Genomic DNA, 20,678 nt, shown 5'->3' on the forward strand with positions numbered 1-20,678 from the left:
TTCGGCTCGAGTTCGGCTCGAGTTCGGCTTAGCACCAACACCACCACAGCGCGCGTTTGCGCGTGTTCCAACACCAGAGTCAGGATCGAAAGTCAGGTTCGAAAGTGGCAGTCAAAGTGAGGAGTTACAAGATCTTTTTCTGACTAACTCTTGCCGTGCTCAGCCGTGCCGCGTTTCACAAAACGCCTTGAAACGAGCAAGAGTGATCTCCAAGTGAAAGGCCAACTACCGCAGTTTTGGCCTCCTCAATCCTTTTGGCTGTTACAAATGTAGTCCTACGGGGTGCATCCGTAGTTTCTTACTCTCGGTTAATAATTTTAGTTTCGTTTTCGTTGTTCCGCGTTCTTTCCTGGTCGCGTGTGTGCCAGTTTTGTGCGTTAGCTAATAATTCCATTCACTTTCTTTGCCCGAAGGCTCAGAAATTACAGTGTGCGTGAAGTGAGCGATTTCTTTTGCCATTTTTCGTTTGTCTGTCTGTGGCCTCGGTTCGTCGACCTTCCTCGCTGTTCGGCGTGGATCGCGCAAATTCGCAGTGTGCCCCATCGGTTGCTAAGTGACGCGAAGAAGCAAAATTGCATCAACCCCAAACGCTACTTACTTGCGGGTGACGACAACTCAGCGAATCAACGCGTCACCACGCGGTGGTCTTCAGTGGGCAATCTTAACGATCGCCATCGACTCCTCTACGCTGGTAGGTCATTCTGTAACATGAGCTCACGAATCCGTGACACATCGCACGGCGGCGGATGGCGCAACCATTCAAGTGCAGCGTGTGTACAAACGCATTTACACGGCTATCTATAGAAGGCCGTGGGAAAGTTTCGTGACAGAAAACACACATACACAGCCGCGCCGTTAAAGGATGGTTAACACGGCAAACGAAGGAAAAAAATCTCTGTCATTATCAGCTCGGTCCACCATGCGCAACTCGCCGTCACATCGCGTGGCGCACCAATACAGCGAAGGCAACTCCCATACGTTTGCCACTTTCCGTCTGCCCGCCGTCTGCTTTCCTTCCTGACAGCTGAAGCAGAGACGGAGCGAGTTGGAGCCACGTGGCAAGACAGAGAGGCACAGCACAGAGGATCTTCGCATGCTGCTTCACTTTTCGAAACATCATTTTTGACCTACTTGATCAGAGGAACTGCCCAGAAGAATCTAAATTCTTCCGTCGTTGAAATGAGCCTATTTTCATTTAATGATTTTCGTCTCCTGATGGATGAGCATTAAAAATTGGAATTGGCACTTTAAGGAACCAAAATTGACTATCCATTTGTCATATGGACTCGTAGAGGGGATGTAGGAGTTTACTCTGCTGGTTGACGTAATCAAGACACGCCACTTTTGAATACTTTTCATTGATACGCACGGTGTGGATCGATGGGGTCTGCGGTCTGCGTAGTTTCTTTTGCGTACTTTCGACGAATTGGCAAAGAGGTGTTAATTTTTTACAAATATACACAGCGGCGATCAACACCAGGAATGCTATTTCGAAAGCTATTCAAATTCCGACGACGTCAGCCAATGTTTCGGTGGAGGGCTTATCGCTCTATGGTTCAAGTGGGGCGCCAATGGACAGGAATGCAACTGTTTCGGGTTTGGTTGGACGACTGAGATTTTTATTGATTAGATTTGATAAATGAGTTGCGTCGGGAGATTCTTGTGTATTTGCAGTGGAATTATTATTGAGCCTCAAAAGCAAACATTATTTTCTACACAATCACTGCTCAGCCGTTCAAATCATACTTAGTTCTTTCTAAAGCAACAAGGGAACACTCTCAGGGAAGTATTCGAGGCGAGGCGTGCCATCGTTTATTTTCCCAGGGTGAAACGAACGTTTAAAGCAATTAATCGAATGAAGGCATCACGATCTTGTCGTAGCCGATCGAACCGACAATCTAAGCAAAATGTTACGCCCGTGTTCTAACGAGCGCGTCACGTTGGAACTATGTCCTCCGTCTCTCTCTTTCCTCTGTCAATTACTTCGTCAGACTTGGCAAGTTTCGCCACCGTCACCGTCTGTCATGTTAATTGCCCGGCCCCGTGTACCGAGTCCAGTTTCCGTTTGCTGAATAATTCATCCAAGCTGCGGAGCAACACCGCCGAGGGCTTTGCAAACGTAGCCTATATTAGTAAACTGTGGATCCCGTTGACGTATACTTCCGCACGACGTACTAAGGCGCGGTTTCTTGCTCAACAATCTGTCTTTTGAAGATCATCTTTTCCAGTTCGCGCACACGTTGTTGGCCACGCGCTCGAAACTGGCGCTTACTAGTAGCACGAGGCCAATCGAGGGACGACCCACGTGCTTTATCAGCAGGCGGCACCGGTTGATAAAACACAACCGTGTACACAGGTTACCAAGAATACATTATCGGTGGGCGCTGCAGTAGTTGATTCCACGGCAGTTTTGAGGCTGTTGCTGTAAGCGAGAGAAATTACAAACTGTGCACCAATTAACCGATGGTGCCATTTATGACCCTGACTTACGGTGATCCATTTTACGATTGTCCGTTCCGATTCTACACGATCGTTGATCAATTGACAAACCCGCTGCAGTAAATTGCACACGCCACTGCATCGTCAACGGAGCAGCATTCCACGGAGCCAGCCAATTGCGAGAAACGGAGTTGTGCAACGAAAGTTCCACCGCCGGGGGCGCCAGTACTAAGTCCTCGGCTAATTACTCCAATTATACTTGAGACTCCGACTGTGGCTGTATGTGAATGATGGGTTATTATAGTAATGAATATTAATCGATTTGTTTTTTAAACTGATACGCTAAATGGATTCGTCTAGGAAAATTATATGCATCTTGTGTGAGGGAAATACTATGTTCAATTGTTCTTCTTTGAATACTTTAGACTAACGCGTGCTTAGCGTAAGATCTTGACCGGCTCTTGAATGAACATGACGATTGTTTACACGTTCTACGCAGCAAGAGCGAAGTAAGGAACACCGAGCCCACAGTCGTGTTTCTTGGCATGCGATTTTTTGGCAAATAGTCAAGAAACCCCCTGCGCGCGCGGCTTGAGAAACGCGCGACTCGAAACGACACCATCCCAGTGAAAAACCGCGGCGCCAGCACGTCCGTAACATGCTTCCGTGTTCGGTGGCCGGCCGGTCGTCGGTCGTAAAAGTGAAAATCCATCCACACGGAATGCCGACAGCAGGCCGGCATTACGCCAGAGTGGTTCAAGAGGGATTCGTAGAAGAAAGACCGCCACATTACGAGACTGGTTCCGGTCTCGTAGAGTGTTTCCTGTATCCGGCATGCCTGCCGAATTCCACACTTGTGGCCGGGGTACGATCGGTACGAGTTTTGTTTGCCAATTCCAATTCAACTCACTCGAGACATAAATACGATCACGATCCCGCCCGGGGTCCGGCACTTAAGAAACGGCGGTGTCGATTGCTCAGGGGGAAAGGTTCACCGGAAGGAAGGCTGGTGGGTTGGGAAAGGTATTTCCATTTTTCACTATCGTCTCCACGGGGCGTTTCGACCGGTGCCAAAAACTCGACCGATCGTGTGGGTGGCTTGTCGTTTTCTTTTTTGATACTTTATTTTTTCCCACACAAGCATTGCACGATCGCCAAGCGCGGTGGGCCAATCCGATCGGGTTTGTTTGTTTTGGTTTAATTTTAGAAAAGAACACTCTACGCGACACGAGTGTCAAAAACCCGCCAGCTCTCGACGATCGCTCTAAACCGTTGGTAGCCTAGGGTTTCGGTCTAACCCAAGTGGACGAAGACGGCGCGTACTCCGCAGCATCAGTAGCAATCGATCGGTCGGCAGCGGTAGAAGTGCATTTAAACTTACGGATTTTCCGGAACTGACCGCGAACTGCCTACCGAAACGTACCTTAAAATGTTGCTTCTTAGTATCCGAATCCCGCTGAGACAGGAATAAAAATAAATACATAGCCAAAGTCGTTGGGTTCGGTGAGCTGGCTTTCAAGTGCACAATTTGTCCGCCCATGCCAAACATTGTGATACAACGTGATGTGTGATGAAAAGATCGTGATCAAGTGTGATACAATTTGAAGTTTAAAGGATCGCTACCGATCAGCGGCGCAATAGAAATTTTGCTGGGCTACTGTGATCTGAGTGGGACAAATCTCATAGGACTCTGGAGCAAAGGCGTAAAGCAGCCAGAGCGATCGCAACAGATCGCCACGACGAGGTGTGTGTTGTTGGATGGCGGTATTTTTAGAACACAGAAATCTATCGTCCTTATCGATCCAGACCAAGCTGACTTTAATAGTTATTAAAATAGCAAGATGATGTTTCTGAGTGATCGTGACATGTCTCTGTGTAGTGTTTCACGTTAGCGATTTACTTGCGTCCCTGTGTAAGCTGTGCTGTGTCTATTGGGTGGGTATGTACATATATTCAAGCGAAAGGCGTAGACAACACATTTGCTGATTTGCCGAAACCTATAAGTAACATCAACCACTGTTTCCCATAGCATGATGTCAGTGTCTTCGAAGACAATCACCTCCTCAGAATATTGTTTTTTTAAACACTTCTAAGGACCGAGCAAACTCAAGCCCCACACTGAGCCTGGTGGGGGAACTTTTCGGCCGTAAGTCTTCCGTCTGGTCGAGATCCGTCTTGGCGAGACTCTGTCGGGGACAATTTTTGCCAACGAAGCAGAGACGCGCCGACAGTTTAAAAACAAACAAAATGCGAGCGTGCGGGCGAAACCCTGCTGACCCAGCTGTGGCTCACTGTTGACTATTCTTTCGTTTTATTTACATTTCCGAAAGCGCCACGATTGCTGTGGCGGGAGCGTACCGTGAGCGCGATCGTGCAACCTACCTGTTGTTGCCAGGGGACTCCCGGTGGGGGGGCGATGCCAAATTAGTGGTGGAATTCGAAGCGGACACAGTTTCTTATCGTGAGTGTTTCGCCTCGAATCGCCCCATAGCGACACCGTGGTTTTCGGGGACTTCCAGATGGCAACAACGCAACCATACGCGTGTATTGGGAGGTACAGCTTCTGTCATTGGGCATTTTGGGAGATGGCGATGAAAACTTTCCTGCGGCGTGTCTGTGTGTTTCATGTTTCGAGATGGCGCTATATCAAACCAAGGTGCTGCCTTTCATTCCATTCGCGCCATGTATACATTTCTGTCTGGTACTTCTTCGCAGGGCTCCACAGTGTGTGACAGCAGTGAGATTGGCTCATTCCAATGGGTTGACACGTCTACGTTCCCTCGTCAGTACGCGGCGCCAAAAGCAGTACCGGGAGAAGAAGTCGCCGCCACCCGTTCACCAGAGCGCAGGAAGCTGTCCGGAGCGGTGTGGAACCGCCCTTCACCAGAGTCGACCCAGTGGTGCCGGTAGCAGGTTCGTGTTCGATCATTGTAACTAACTTCCCCGTCAGTCGTCACCAAACGTCTTTCTCCTCTGCACCATTCAATCATGCCATCGTGATCGTGCTGATAAGATAAGGTGCACGGTGTTGATCTTTAATTACAGAGTAATGGGAGTGCACGATGCTGTGGGAATCTTTTATTTCGTAGTCTGGGCGTGGGAAGTGTCGCGCGATAAGGTGCACGCGCTCCTTCATGCTACCGATCGTCCTTGAGACCAGATGCGGATCGGTGGTTCTATTTGCAGAGAAGGAACGGGGGCCCCTTTTCCGGCACAGCTTGTGACCGGCAGATGATTAATCGGTCGTTTCAACCACTTTGTTCGCCAGCTCAGGCAGTGGCAGTGTGCCAATCGGTGTAGTTAGTACAACGATCGACAACGATCGAGCCGATGAAGCGATCCCAACGATCAACAACCGTCGTCTAGGACAGATTGTTGCGAATGATAGAGGAAATCAAGAAGATCTTAAAGAGATGCAGACTTCCGGAATTTCCAAGATTGGGCCTAGATGGTCTAAAAACCTGTTTCAACGGAAACAACTCCAGGTTGCGTACCGGAAGATGACCAGAAAGAGAAGATCATCAATTTGCTTCCATTTAAAAAGCAGGGTTCTGCTCGGGTTAGGTTCACATTAGCGCTCGATAATCGTCCACTGCATTGGTGGCTTCAAGGAGCTTTCAAGAGCCTTGAGTTCGGTAATGTGTTATTCTCTTCTGCAGGGGAAACATGTGATAATCTCCAGCTAATCACCGAAGCGAAGTGTACGAAATATGTGTGGATCCAGTGACGTACCGCATTTCGGGTGAATTCCCCATGAGTCACGGTGGTCACGAGTTTCTTGTTGATGCTGCACGCTCACTGAAAGTGTTGCTAAACTTCAAGCAACCTCCAATGTACGAGTGCCGTGACTCATTCTCGCACCTTTCCGGTGTGACTCGCATACGCTGTGACGCCCATCTCATATCCGAACTTTTTGGAATGTTGTAAACGATAAATCGCACCGCAAAGACAACATTCGCACTGCAGTGCGACCATTTCTAGTTCCGATAAAACTAACCTTCGACCATTCGATAACAGGTCCGCAGTTGCCGCACGGTAATGGCGGCAGCGACCAGGCAGCGGTTTCGCGTAACGGCAATGTTATTATCTTTTTGATTAGTAAAATAAAAAAAGGCCTTTGGCGGGAAGGCTTATTTCGCCACATGTCGCCATACAGACAGTTGTATCAATATTTGGCGCATGATTGGCGCCCAGCGTTTTTGCGACGCAATCGGCGGCCACTTTCAAGAAAAACCTCGCCCACAAGATCGCCGCCGTTGTGTGTGCCCATGTTACGCGTCGATGGCTTTTGGCAACGTTTTTTCACACTCGCTTCTCGGACCGAGGACACTCCACGGAGTGGCCAATTGGGTCACGAAGGTGCAAGCTTTTTGGTGGGCGAGTGATCCGCGGGTGTCTGCGGGGTGCTAATGAAAGCTTTTCATCACCTGTCGGTCGTTAGGTGGCGTGGTGGTGGTCACTTCACAGTACGGTAGAACTTCACAGCCCAGCAGCTATTGCGAGCGGAAGTCATTTGTGCGCTATTAGCTCGGTCCTATGGTGGTGGTGCTTTGGCAGCTGGATGCTATGAAAAAGCATTTGAATCCACGGCCGGAGATTGGTCTGCGACACGTTTTTCGATGCTAATGGTGAATTAACTCGTTTCCATTTCGTTTCTCATCGACAGGTCGATTAGTCCATTCCTGGGCGGGGTCTCCATTACCATTCGGAGACGATCGTCGAGAGGATCGTTCCGTGCCTGTGAGACGAGCGGGAAGAGGAAAACCGATTAAACGTTGGGTCTAGTTCTTATCATCAACACCTCATCCGATCACCGTCGATCGAATTGACCGATTTCCAATGAGAGTAGTCCAGCGCCCGAGCCATCTTCGAGCGGCGTCCCTTCCGTGCCCATCCGCGCCTCGTGTTGCGGTCCACTACGCCGCCGTAACCATTCTGCTGCACCTGTTCGCCGTCCTGCCGCTGCTGATTGCCGATCTCAACTATCGCTGGGAGCCGTAGACGAGCGCTGAACATTCCGAACGCCTGTGTGCCTTTGAATTTTCTCTCTCTCCAAGCTTTTCTTGTGCGGAAACGGCGATCATCATGCTGAAGGTTGTAGGAGCATCGTGGCATAAAACCCGTATAGGGACCTACATCCTGGTCGGTGCGCTCCTGCTAGCCATCGGGGCACTGTTCCTTGCCGATATGGAGCGGTAAGTTCGGTGACTAATCCATCCGGCCCATTTGGTGTGGTTTTAATGATCCTCTTTTCTATCGGGCAGGCCCAACTACAGTGGAACGTACTGTGCTACGGCGTACTGGGCACGGAACTCTGGCTACCGGCTAGAGTTCTGGGGCCAACGAAACGATTTGGACCTAGTGCCACGCGGTGTCGTACGGTCCTGTTTCCGCGATAGTGTGCTAACGAACGGATGGTCGCAGCTTGAACTTGAATCTCAATCTTCGTACACCGACACCGTGCAGGCGTACGCGGCCGGTATGATGGAGGGTGCCCTGACCTGGCATAACATTTATTTGCACTGGTTAAAGTAAGTTCTAGGCGCGCCGGCAATGAGGTTCTGTCAACGGTGCTCACTTTTCACCATTCTTTGCAGCACTATCGATGCCGTTTGCTCGAAGGATGAAGAATCGCAAGAGTTCTGCGAGTGGTTGCGGGGACTGATTACGACCAACGTCGACACGGTCAAAAAGATGGCGGACATGAAGGGAAAGCACGATCACTACTGGTACCAGGTGGCCCTGTTCTACGATCAACTCGACGGCCTCGAGATCGGCTTCCGGAATGGTGTGAAGCGATCGCGGTTGGACTACGATATTCCGACGCAAGATTTCCTGCTCATGAACGCTGCCGTTGACATACGCGACCTCAAAATCTACTACACAAGCTTTCTCATGGCGGACACCGGGTTCGAGCCGGAGCCGGCTAAGGGTATGATGTTGTTGAAGCTGCTGCACCCACAATCGGGAGGTGCGCCCCGTGTCCTGCTGGGACACACGAGCGACGGTAGCTACTCGTCAATGTTGCGAATGGTGAAGAAGTACACGCTGCGGTATCACTTCTCATCCTTCGCGACAGCGCTGAACGACGACGAGCGGCAAATCGTTCCGGGAACGAACATTGTGTTCAGCGGGTATCCGGGTGTGCTGGCATCGCTGGATGATTTCTACGTTATCAACGGTCGCGGCCAGCATCGAATGGTAGCGGCCGGTGTCAAAATGGATAACGATCATTTGGCCCTATGGCGAAAGATCGATCTGATGCGATCGGTTTCACTAGCGCCGCGCGTAATGGCCGCCAACCGGCTAGGACACAGTGGCCGCACCTGGGCTCGATACTTTGCCCGCAACCCATCGACCGGTGTGAAACAATGGTTGGTGATCGATATGGCACGCTTCAACGGTGGCAACGGGACAGCAAGCGATCCTGAGACCGGATCCGGCATGGTGACCGTGGATCGCTCGGACGAGAACAACGAGATTCCGAGCACCATGGATGACGAACCACAGCAGGAGCACATCGTGACAAGGCTTATGGAAGATTACGTAGACGACGATTTTGAGGAGCTCCGCCAGGCACGGGAAGCACCAAAGGTGACCGTTTCGGCCCAACAACCGGTACAGGAGGCTCCTGAGCCCGCATTTGGCTCGGGAATGTTCTGGGTGGTCGACCAGCTGCCCGGACGGCTGCACGCCGAAGACGTCACGGAGAAGCTGGTGGCCGATGGCTACTGGCTGACGAATGGCGTACCTTACTTTGCGGAGCTGCTGGAAATGGGCCACGTGAAGGTAAATGTCAGCGCCAGTCTGCTCGCGTCTATTCCGGGAGGCTCGATGGAGAAGATTCTGAACAACATCACCGACCTGGAGGCGCTCGCCAAGTTCATCCGGCAGTCCGCGTACCGAGGTGATCTGGATCACGAGCGACCGGCAGCGTTTGGAAACATCGACATGAAACTGTACTCGGAGGCCGGTGACGGGACGAACCAGTTCCGGGCCTACTCTGGACCATTGTTTGATCGCGCGGCCAGCTGGAGTACGGGCAGCACGACGGGACAAGCCGCCAAACGAAGTGCAATCAATCGGCAACAGACTGGTGCCGATGGTGGTGGAGAGAGCGCAACGACGCCGGCGTCGCATCCGTTCGATTGGAGCAGCATTCTACCGTTCGAGGTACGCCACCAGGGACATCCGGACGTTTGGGATTTCGAGCATCTGACACCGGAATGGGCGTGGATCTGAATTGCGAAGGGTGCTATTAGTCAATTACTGTGCCAATCTGTGATGTTCTATCGCTTCCATCTGTTAGTGTGCTTCCAAAACGTGTAGTTTATCAAATCTCCTCTCCATAGAAAATTGTATCTCTCTGTGCCTTAAATCTGTAAATTAAAACCGTGCCTTAAATCCTGCCAAAGAGAGCGATTCGTTTTGTAGCGTCGCCGTTCAGGGTCCACAAGCCGGGCTCCAAAGCGGCGTAACTTAAACAGTCGTCCATCTGCCTTTTTGGGATTTTTCAGCCAATTATATCAGAATTTTAACCATTGAAGCAATACTGAAAGACAATACGCGTAGATAAGTAACGTTATCGCGATGCGCTAGGAAACAATTTTTAAACCAATTTTTACCATTGTAGCTGGAAGAAAAGATTGAGCACGAAACTAATGGAACGGTGGTGTTTTGGAATTATTCACATCAAAGTATCCGAACCATACGTACCCCGGTCACCTGACGCAAAGGAGAATCAATTTCATGATGTCGGTAAAATGGGAGAAAAGCTCTGTGATGCAAAAAAAGTTTTCACAATAACCACCGAAGGAAAATCTGCCAGCAAACGGGAATGAGTTTCTGCTGTGCAACGTCAAGGAATGCAAACAGACCGGCCGGTGCAGTGGGTGCCCGCCGCGCAGTTGTGCAATTGGTTTTCCACCTCGACTGGTGCGAGCGAGATGACACTACGTTGCCGGCCGATTTTGAGCGTGAGCGTCGCTGGGCTTATGAGTGCCGCTGTGTGGTTCACTTTTTGACTTTTTGGCAGTAAACGTCAACGAACGGAGTACGGTAGAGTGAGCAGCAGTGCGCATAACACGTTAATTAATTAATTAACAGCATTGTGTGCAGTTTTTGCGATCCCCGATTCGGTTGACGCCGGCTCCAACTCTTCAGCTGCACGCCGGATGTGACTAGCGGGGTCGGTGAAGGTGGATAGTGTCGGGAAGAACCGAGAGCCTCGGAAAAGATTGTTAATCTCCAGGATGTGCAGTCGTCATGGAAATGGTGGCTCGTGCGATTGAACTAGTCACGTGAAACGTCGCCCTCGTTGTAAAGGCCACTACCGGGCGTGAAAACTGGAAAAGGCTGTGCGTCAAGGGGACAGGGGAAAAAGATTAAACAGTCGGAGCAAGTGCAGGAAATAAATCCAAACCACCCGTGCCTGCGAATCACACAGCCACACACCAACCTGCGAAACGCAGCAGCAATGCGCTTGCGTGCACGAAAGTTCCGTCGTGGTAGAGTGATAGAATTCGGTGTGCCATATTAGCGACATTTTATCCATTAGCCCTTATCTACCCGTATCATCCACTGCGCTCAGTCTCTGGGTGTGTGCGTGTACGTGCTTTGTTTTCTTCATCCCTCAACCGTAGTGCCGAGGAAGTTGCGCTGAACATTGTGCCGGCTTTAAGTTTCTCGATGCGGGCCGTTTGATCAATTGATAAAAACCAACGTCCGTTCGTAATCGGGGCCCGTAAGCAGCACCACCGGGGCGGAGAGCGAAGATGCGTGCGTGAGTGTGTGCGTGCGTGAGCGGTGATAAACGATTGTGCAAATTTGGTGCGGGGCGGCAGCATCCTTCCTTTGCCCACTGCTCCGCGGATAGCAGGTGCTCATTGCTCTCCGTCTGTCTGACGAGCTGTCAAATTTTGTATCTATCGCACTGTGTGCGGCGAGCGGTTTAATCCACAAAAATGATGGTTTCGATTAAAGCAGCCCTAGGAAAACTTCAATAATTGGGTGTTGAATAATTTAGAAAACTGATTGCTATCGGAAACCCAGGTTTCGGTTACTCAACGCGGCTCGATATACGTTTTGCCCAAATGTAAACATTCGTTTGCTGAGTGAACCGGGCGCTCAGATGTTGGAGATCAACGGTGCAAAATGACAGTATCGCTGTCACCGAACCGAGCCCGTTGAATAAATTTTGCCAGATTTGTCAACTTTTCATTCGCGTTTTCTTCAACCCTTAACAAGTTGAAGGGTGGCTTTTCGGTGGACGTCTTCATCCCATCCAAACCGGTGGCTAATGAGCTTTATGACCCGCGACAACGGCGGCTGGTGCATTGCTAGGATCGTCAATCCCACAGAACGCACTTGTCATTTGTCGTCCGCGGCGATTGAGTGCCCAGTGAGAACGGGTTGACAAATACGCGAGTCCTCGGCCACGAGCCTACCGTAGTGTGAGATGAAAATTCAATATTTTGTGGGCTGTTTTTAGCGATCCCGGGGCTCTGGGATTGGGATGACTTTTCACTGTCGCCGCTGCGGGTTGCGAAACGTCTTTGACGAACGGGAGCAGGCAACTATTGTGCATCGATCGTAGTTCACTGTTGGCACAGCTCGCCACGAATGTGCGCGGTGTCCTTGCGATCGCTTCGTTCGCCACGTTCCGTCCCGCAGAGCCATTGTTGGACCAGTTTGGCCACGCCTAATGATGTGCGCTGTGCCGAAGAGAAGTGTGAAATAATAGAGAACCGTCGTGACATTCGTTCTATCGTACCGTTTTGCAGCAACACAGCAACGCTGAAAGGTAAGCAACAACCACTTCAACCACTGTCGCCAGTGTGCGCGTGAAGGAAGCGGTGCATTCTCAGGTGACGTCGCGTGTGCGTGCGTGCATGAACCAGGCCCTAGGCGCATAACGAGTGCAAGTGCAAGTGCAGCTGACGGCGAATAAATAAACTCGAATCGTTGTTACACACAGTGCAAGTGCGGCGGCTGCCCAAGGAAAAGGCAAACGAAACGAACGAAACGACACGAAACGAGCGGCTCGGGCAACGCGACGACGCATTCGAGAACGAGTGACTGAATTTTCACGGTAAGTGAAATCTGTAGTAAGGCCAGAGGTCGTGTCGCTGGTAAATAATGAAGAATACTTAAAACTATATATTTCCTTGATATTTTCGCCAAGCAAAGCGATAAGAAAGCGATGTTTATTGATCGACATTATTTGTACTCAAAAAGCTGGTTCTGTGTCGCTTCCGGAGGTGGCCTCGTAAGGTTTCCTCGTTACTGGTTGTGTTCCGCGTTGCTGTGACTCCTTCAAGGCCTTACCTTTTAAAGTAGAAGTAATGAATCAGTTTTGAGCCGAATCGTAGTAAACTTTGTTTCTCTAATCAGCCAGCTTTTGAATGGCGTTTTCCAGCTGAAGTTCAATAGGAGCTAAATTTCCGTACTTGCTAAGTTATAATTTACATTCCCAATTAGAAGTACGAACTCATAAAAATCGAGTTACACTTCATCACTGCCGAAGTGAACTGACTCAGCCTTGCCCCAATTCTTTGTTCCTTTTAAACTCCCGTAATACCCTTTCGAAAAGATGCAAAGTCTAAAAGTTGAAGCGAACGACCCGAAGACACGAACGATAACAATGAAGTTTTATTAGCGCGAACGCACGATCTAGCCTGTAAATAGTCAATAAATTTGCGCCCCCATAAAGCTTCGATTCGATTTGGCCGTTTCGTTGTAATGGGGCTTAAAGCGCCGGAACCGGCTGCCAGAAAATTCTTACCCCGCCCCGCACGGTGGCGTGTTTCTAGCTTTCCGGGGCGCGGTTGACTGAAAGCTTTCCCCGAAGACCGGGATGATGTTGCCGGGTTGGCTCTGTTGCATCGGCTCGGGGATACGGAACTCTTCCGGCAGTGCTCATTTGATCGATCCCTATCGATGATCTATGACCTTCATTAAACGGGAGGGTATGAAATTGATTCGAGAAAATGGATATTGGAGTTTTTGGCTTGCTTCCAGAGGGCCGTTTGGTTGGTCAAATTCGTAATTTATTTTACTATCGACCCCAAGTACAAAACTTTTCCGTAGCTGATTTGATTAAAATCAGGAACAGCATAAAAAAGCGGGCGCAATTGAAGGTGGTCCCTTCATTGGCGGCCAAAGGCTTTCAGCGCCCATGATGGACATTTTCTGAACAACTGGTGTTGGAAAGTTGTTGAACTGTTTTCGAGTGCTGCTGCTGCTGTTGGAACGGGAACCGGGAACAGGTTGGAACGAGCCAACCCTTTGTTTCGCTTTGTTTCTATTAATTATTGGACTGCAAACAATGGCGTGGCACCACCGATGGCCGTGATGGCCACCATATAAAAGAAGAACGGGAATTTGATTGGAGCCAATTCTTACGCGGCACGTAACCGCTGAAAACTCCACCCTCGGCGGGCCGGCGGCGGAGTAGGAGTATTGCCGGTTTTTAGCTTTTTGGCATTAATGTTTGCCCCGGGCAAGGAAGGCGAAATTAAATTGACAAACAAAAACCCTTCGCGATGGAAGCGGGGTAGACCTGGCTGACCGGGGAGGTTTGCCTGCCGCGTCTCTGCCGGTACGGTTCCGGAAATTCGCGAATTCGGCGGTACGTGGGCGAAAGGCAGGCTGCGATTGCTGACAGCTTCTCCAAAGCACTGACTCTCGCAGACGGTGAAGTTAAAGGCGCACCTGGGGCGGGGACCTCTAAGCACTGCAAGCCGCCCCCCCCCTGGCCGTGCGCTAAACTTTGTGCCGCCGGCAGGCCAAACTTTGACGCGAAAGAAGAACCGCGCACGCGGAAAGCACCACCTTGGCTACCGTCAAGTCGGCTTGTTGATCGTGTCGAAGCGGAAGGAATCACCGCACCGAACCGGGCGCTGGCATTTGGGTTCGTGGCCGAAAAGTCGTACCGCCGTCGCCGGTCCCATGGGGCAGTAAATCATTGCCCTTTCACGACTGCCGGATCGATCCCGCCGGCTTCCGGGGATGTGTTCGTGATTGCGAAATCATTATCGGCCGAAGGTGTGCTGCTGCGAGCCAGCCAGATGTGTGGGTCGTGGGCCGTGCGTTGCTCACCGGACCTTGGATGGATCTTAATGTGGAACCGCCGTGTCGTGGCCGCTTTTTCCCGTTCCTCCGGCGAATCGGCGAATTTTCTAGTTTTGGCCACTCCACGGTCCAGCCGTCCAGCGCCGGCTGAAGGACCTCCTGTCAAGGGCTCTCTGTGCCTAATGGACATCGCTTTACGATAATTGGGTCGAACTTTTCGGCCAGTTGTGTCACAAATAATTGCTTGCCATGTTCTGATTGTGGCCACCATTTGGGGCACTCAACACGGCGATGGCGTCCTTCAATGTGTCATTCTTGTAGCACTCGAAGAGGTCACGCTTTGCGGAGAGCTTTAGGAACCTTTTTTTAAACGAAATGATTTATGTAATTTGTGCACTGGTTCAACTGCTTTCTGCACTTAATCCCTACATCCTATGGAAGTCCTGTTTTCGGGGAAAAGGCCGTTTTGAAGCCCCAAACAGATCCCCATTAAGGTATTGGGACCGAATCTCACTTAATCCGCATGTGCATTTATGTTGACAGCTGTAGCTCGGACTACACGATTGGTCCCGGCCCGCCTGGTGCGGACAGCCAAACAAACACAGGACTTGGCTTCCTGCTCAAGTGGATCACCGGTGGACATGGTTCATAGCGGACGACACGAGGCGACAAATTATGTTTATCAAAAGAATGAGTGCGACGGATGGCCATGAATCCGCCGGAGAGAGAGAGAAAGATAGAGAGACAGAGTGTGGTGGAGAGGGAGAGAAAAGTGAAAATTTTCACCCACGCAGGATCCAGTGGGATTCGGCTTTCCATCCACACTCTACCCACCTTCGGTTCCGGGACCTATCCGGAACCACGGAATCAGGGGCAGGGATGGGAGGGTGTAATGTGTGTGGTTCCACGGAGGTAACGAGGACCGGGAAATGAGTTTTCACTCAGGGAATTCGTCGAACACCGAAACGGGCTGGAGCGGTGCGGTTATCGAAGGTATTTATAGATCGATGATGTGCGGGGGACCGATTTCGGAAGCCGGGCCCTTCCGGAAGTGGCGGCCGGATGGGGTAATGGTGGCCTTGGTTGGCTGGGCCCGGCAGCTCGATTATGTGCCAGGTGTGTACGGCAATTTCTGGTTCGGTGGCACGGTGGCCGCACGTCGAAATCAATATCAATCATGCACGGGTTAACGAGTTGCTTGCGAAGGCAGCGCGCGTGCCCTTTAGTCCAGTTCCGCCCGAAAAGCCGATCGATGGCACAAAGTGTCCATGTGCGTGTGTATCCGTGTGTGTGCACGGTACTAATTTGGCTTTGGCCCGCCGGTGTGAGTTCGGGCGGAAGACGGAACCGTGCAATATAATTGAAATAAATAGCGGGAATAGACTGCGTTCGAGTGGCGAAAATTGATTGAAACTATTTTCTCATCGCCGACGCGGAACGCGCAAAAAATAGATTGCATTCGGCGGAATATTCAATTGCTCTCGGCGGGAAAATCGGGAATTTTTCCGATCGCGATATGATTAATGAAACATTATTCATTAGTTCCGCGGGAAGTCAGCCAAACTCGAGCACTGTTTTCGCACAATTAACATAAATGTAGATTATGAGTGGGCTACCAAGTGCTAAAATGTATTAGTGAGAGCAAACTTGTTGACGGTGAGTCAAAAAACCGATTAAAAGTATTTGAATAAAGTTCTTTTAAATTTGATTTAGATCAAGCTAAATTGTTTGGCGAAAGACAGATACCTAACAGCTGGTAGAAGTTAACATATTAGTTTTGTAACTATTGCATGGGAAACCAATAGAAACCAAAATTTGCTTCTCACTTTTTCTCAATTTTTCTTCGTGAGCTCCCATTTACGCGACGAGGCTAATGATTGGCCGTTGCCGAACCAAAAATCGATACCCCGGTAGTGTTCATGGCATGGAGGCAGCCCAACTAACAACTAAAAGAAGAAAAAAAAACTCCCTTGTCCGTTGTTGTTGTTCCGTCGTTCCGCCGATGGGTTGTTCCCATCCAACGCGGCCGGATCGGAAGATTTGGAACGAAAATAGTTCAACCACGCCTTGGACGGAACAGTACGGTGGGGAGGTCGCGGGAAGCTGCCCGTGCCTGTGTTCGCCCTGGCCCTGGCCAGCATCATGGCGACAACTTTGGCTTCAGCGACACACAAACACACACTCACGGGGCGGATAGCTTCCCTTTTTCACATGACGCACTGCGCCGCTCTAAGGACCAGTAAGGGCCCACCCGAGGCTCGGTTGCTCGCAACAGGATGCCAACTATTTTTAGTCTCGCCACCGAGGTTGCCTACCCCGTTCCTCGCTGTCCTCAAAGCCGTCCCTGTGCGCCTCTATTGTTTCTCTCGCTCTATCTCTGTCTCTGTCTCGTTCTCTTGCTCGGTTGCAAGTCCTGGCAGGAGCGGAGCCCATAGAAGATTGCTTCGCACCGTTTCACAGAAGAAGAATGGAGTTGGAAATAAAAGTCCTGCAGGACCCGGTCCAGCTTCCGGTCGCGGAAGCTCTGGAACCAGTGCGGTGTGCAGCCGAGCGGCCCTCGTGCTGGTCAGCTTATGCTGGTCGAGATCGGACAACAAAAGTTGAAACCATAATTGGCGGTACCCAGGTTCCGGATCGGAGCGGCACCGGGAGCGGCCTTTGTTCCATGATTATGTTGAGATCCTGTCTCGCTCTCTCTCGCTCGCACACTAGAGTGCTCCGCAGTTCCGCATTGTTGGCTTTCATTTGCATAGCGATGCAATAAATTTCCACCATTTCGCGGCTCGGCTTTCGGGCGGCCGCTGTCGATGCTTTATGGTGTTTCATAATGTTTTGTCACTGGTATTGAATAATTTCGCCGGGCAGAAGCGGGCCCTTTCGCACTGGCCGGGGGCTGATTTATCTGTGGGGCCCTCCTCGGTGGCTGCTGGGTGGTAAAAATTAAGTTCAAAGGTCACACTGGATCGACTGTGGCTGTGATCGGAACCGGGCGAGCGCACGGCTTTGGATCGTTTCGATTCCATTGGCCACCGCAGAGAGACCCAAAGGCCAAAGTTAGATTGTGCCCACGGCCTGGCGATTTAAATCATCCCATCTTCGTCTGATTGTATCTATTGTGCCATCCCCCCCCACACCGAAAAGCGGGGGTCGTTTCGAAAGTTATGTTTGGAAATATTTTCTGCCTGTTCCGGCGAAGGGCTCCGGCCCTCCGTCTCTCTCTCTCGCTCTCTCTCTCCCTTTCCGTCGACGATCCGTTCGTTCTTGCTGCTTGAAACATGAAAACTTTTTCCGTTGCCAATTTTCGCTTGCCTTAGTTTTATGCTTTACCAGTTTTCTTTCTCTTTCTCGCTCTCTCTCTCGCTCTCCCGCTCGTGTCCATTTTGCCAGCGCAAAGCATGCAACAACCACGATACAGTCCGGCCCCGCCGCCCCCTGTGACGATACGTCCGCAGATGCCACCGAGACATCAGACAATACCGAATGTAAGTAGCCTTGCAGGAGCAGTAGTAGCGGCCCGCGGGCGGGACCACGGAACTAGCTCACCTGGCCGCCATTTTTCATCCTTTGGTTTTACATACATTTGTGCGCCTGACGGGTCGGGAGTGAGTGGCCAGCAATAAGTGTCAAAAGTTGTAGAGCTTATCCATCTTGTGATGCTCCACCGCAGTGACCGGACACAGGAAGTCAAGTCTTGTGGTGCAGTTATCGTTTCCCGCTCATCCAGCGTATCGATCGTCGTAACTCCGCGAACTCAGCGAACAGAGGACCGGGACTCTACCATTTTAGACGTAATCGGGCCATGTCACCGATCGGAATGGGAAATATTTACATATTTTCCATTAGAAGGGGGAACCGCGAAAGATGTCCGCCACGGTTTGGACCACATGGATTGCCAATTCCGTTGGCGAGATGTGAAAACCAGATTATGACAGCTAATTGTGTGGTGCCCTTAGTTAAGAATAGCCCCATAGGTCCTGTTTGAACTTAAGAAGTCTAACGATAGGTTTTCTTAAACTCCGGCCGAATTGAATGATTAGTTCCCGGAAGCACCCTCGCTTCCCCGTTACAGGCGAGATTAAAACAATAGATAGACATTCCGAAACCGATTTGTTGAGCTTATTGATCAAACTTTGGCCGGCCGGTCGTGTGAGGTGTCCTGAACGAAATCTCTTGCAGAAGGAAAATACGGTCCCATTTGGACACTCTGTCAGAGGGGCTCGAGTGTGGCACCCCAAAGCGAATCGGTTCCGAACGGCTCCCCATTTCTCTGGAAGCGCACACCGCACGTGCACGTCAGCTCGAGTGGAATGATAAAATTCCGATGCCATTCCATTACCGGCATGTCAACGGATGTGGCCAACATGCGGGTCGGGAGCCTTCGGTTACGATCCGTCCGAGGTTGCCGTCCGAATGGGACGGGTGCCGGCGGTGAACACATGCCCGGAATAGCTATCCTGTCCAGGCCTTCGAGTGCTTTCGAAGATATTTTCGGTATTTCGACGCCCAGCTGGGTCAGAAGCCGGCACATACACATACACATTGTGACAACATGTAATCTGTTTCGTTGCGATACGGCTATGGCCAACCGCACCCAGTAGCACCCCGAGGTCCGGCACCTCGCTACGGGGGTTGATAGAATTTTTACAGCTGTTCCGTTCCGGGCGTAAGATGTTTTTAATTCTGACATTTTAAGCCCCGTACACCACCGTAGCAGTAGAGCTGAGGAATGGATGGGTGGAAATGAGAAAATTGCATCCTGCTTCACGTCGGTCCAAAGGTAGACCACCATCCCCCAAGGTGGCCCCAAATCTGAATCTGGATTGGGTTTTGGTTGCTGTGAGACATGAAAAGTGTAGTTCAATCAGGGAAAACATGACCAACAATCTGCTTTAGGACGCGCTTACATCGATCGTCTCTCGACTTGGAAGCCAATGTTTCAGGTCGACCGTCAGGCTGGCTGGGACCAGCTGGTCTGGCATCACTTCAGATACACTTTCGCACGATTTGAATATCTAAAATCTCTCCCAAACAAGAACAACAGGTCCCACTGTGTTGGTTCGGGTCTGTTCGGCCGAATTCTGGGCAAATGCAAATTGCTTACTTGAGTATCCCGTCACGAGCTCTACAAGCTCCCGGTGAACAAAATGGGGCATTTCACAGTTTCTTTTCTGTTTCAAAGAGCAGCTTTGCTCTAATTGGTCGGCAGGCAGCGCAGGTACGATAAGACTGTCGTGGGGTTTGCCTTCGTGGTTTGGCCGTTCCGATGCACACGCTCCTTGTTAAGTCCCGTTCAAAAGCGCCCGCTGCTGGCGATGCAAGTGGTATTCACCGTTTTTATGGCCAGGTCGTAGCCCGTCTCGGCCCGTATCGAATCCAAAATGCAACGACCATCGTCCGATTCTCCCAAACAGTGCCGGTGCCGGTGCCGCCTGGAGTCGCCTGACTGCAAATGACGCGCCCGGTACGTGGTTTGTGGGAGATCTTCAGAAATTATGGCGATAGGATTACATCGTACGAGAATCGCCCGTTCGTGGTTTTCGGCCACGTCAGAAGTGCTTTTCGAGCCACATGCCTTTGCCTAATCTCCGATGTACGGTGGCCCCACTGGAAACGACGGCAGGCACACGTGTGAAGACAGGAATTACTGGAAGGACACGTCCCGGTGTTCAACGTGCGACCGTATCCAGCTGCTGACCAACCTCCAAAAGCGTAGCGTAGCCGGAAAAACGCTTTCTCTGTCTAAGCTTTTGATTTGGAAGCCATTTAATGAAGGGCAGGAATTATGAGCGAATCGTTTCGCTCGTTCGGCCGGCTCCGCACAGTAAATTGCCTTGTAATTTAAACATTACCATCTGTCGTCTGCGTCGCTTAGGATAGGAACATTAAACAGCTATTGGGGTGCACTGACGTACGAAATGGGAACACACTGGCGGTGGATTTTTTCATTAACTTCACTTTTTTATGTAGGAACAGCACAGATACTAGGTAGGGATGCAGGATGGGCGGTATGGGAGAGTCTTGGTTCAGGGGGGAGGTGCGTGGGACTAAGCTCAGGTCAGATCAAAGGAAATCGGAAACGGGACGAAAGTCGGCGAACCTTACAGACCGCCACCAAATCCACCCTCCTGCTGGATACCGCCTCCCTTGCCGATGTTCTTGACGATGGC

At 50.8% G+C, this 20,678-nt stretch overlaps 2 protein-coding genes across 12 annotated transcripts in view; both read left to right on the forward strand.

The window, feature by feature from the left end:
* The first annotated feature begins 163 nt into the window (after positions 1–163).
* On the forward strand, positions 164–10,095 carry LOC131206042 (putative phospholipase B-like lamina ancestor). 6 transcript variants are annotated; one of them, XM_058198407.1, is made up of 5 exons: positions 164–691; positions 5,155–5,352; positions 7,106–7,634; positions 7,704–7,970; positions 8,037–10,095. In XM_058198407.1, the coding sequence occupies exons 3-5, from the start codon at positions 7,525–7,527 to the stop codon at positions 9,679–9,681; spliced, it is 2,022 nt and encodes a 673-aa protein (XP_058054390.1). In that variant the 5' UTR covers positions 164–691; positions 5,155–5,352; positions 7,106–7,524; the 3' UTR covers positions 9,682–10,095. The 6 variants fall into 6 exon arrangements, with proteins under 6 accessions (XP_058054390.1, XP_058054396.1, XP_058054392.1 ...); XM_058198409.1 differs by lacking the exon at positions 164–691 and adding an exon at positions 3,802–4,183; XM_058198410.1 differs by lacking the exon at positions 164–691 and adding an exon at positions 4,232–4,374.
* Positions 10,096–10,496: 401 nt separating this feature from the next.
* Positions 10,497–20,678, forward strand: part of LOC131205961 (protein alan shepard) — a 141,077-nt gene continuing 130,895 nt past the window's right edge. For 5 of the 6 annotated variants that reach the window (XM_058198286.1, XM_058198288.1, XM_058198289.1 and 2 more), the window contains exons 1-4: positions 10,497–10,627; positions 12,222–12,241; positions 12,416–12,529; positions 17,899–17,993. In XM_058198286.1, coding sequence (XP_058054269.1) covers positions 17,907–17,993 — 87 coding nt within the window. In that variant the 5' untranslated portion in view covers positions 10,497–10,627; positions 12,222–12,241; positions 12,416–12,529; positions 17,899–17,906. Of the gene's footprint in view, positions 10,628–12,221; positions 12,530–17,898; positions 17,994–20,678 lie in introns of all 6 variants that reach the window. The other variant, XM_058198287.1, reaches the window with a different exon arrangement.

Source organism: Anopheles bellator, chromosome 1 (assembly GCF_943735745.2).
Source record: "Anopheles bellator chromosome 1, idAnoBellAS_SP24_06.2, whole genome shotgun sequence".
Lineage (NCBI taxonomy): Eukaryota > Metazoa > Arthropoda > Insecta > Diptera > Culicidae > Anopheles > Anopheles bellator.

Excerpts from the sequence above, each read along its gene's own strand:
- LOC131206042 (XM_058198407.1), top strand. The coding sequence starts at position 7,525 with ATGCTGAAGGTTGTAGGAGCATCGTGGCATAAAACCCGTATAGGGACC. Across the intron at positions 7,635-7,703 it reads TTCCTTGCCGATATGGAGCG|GCCCAACTACAGTGGAACGT; the intron begins GTAAGTTCGGTG and ends TCTATCGGGCAG. Across the intron at positions 7,971-8,036 it reads ATTTATTTGCACTGGTTAAA|CACTATCGATGCCGTTTGCT; the intron begins GTAAGTTCTAGG and ends CATTCTTTGCAG.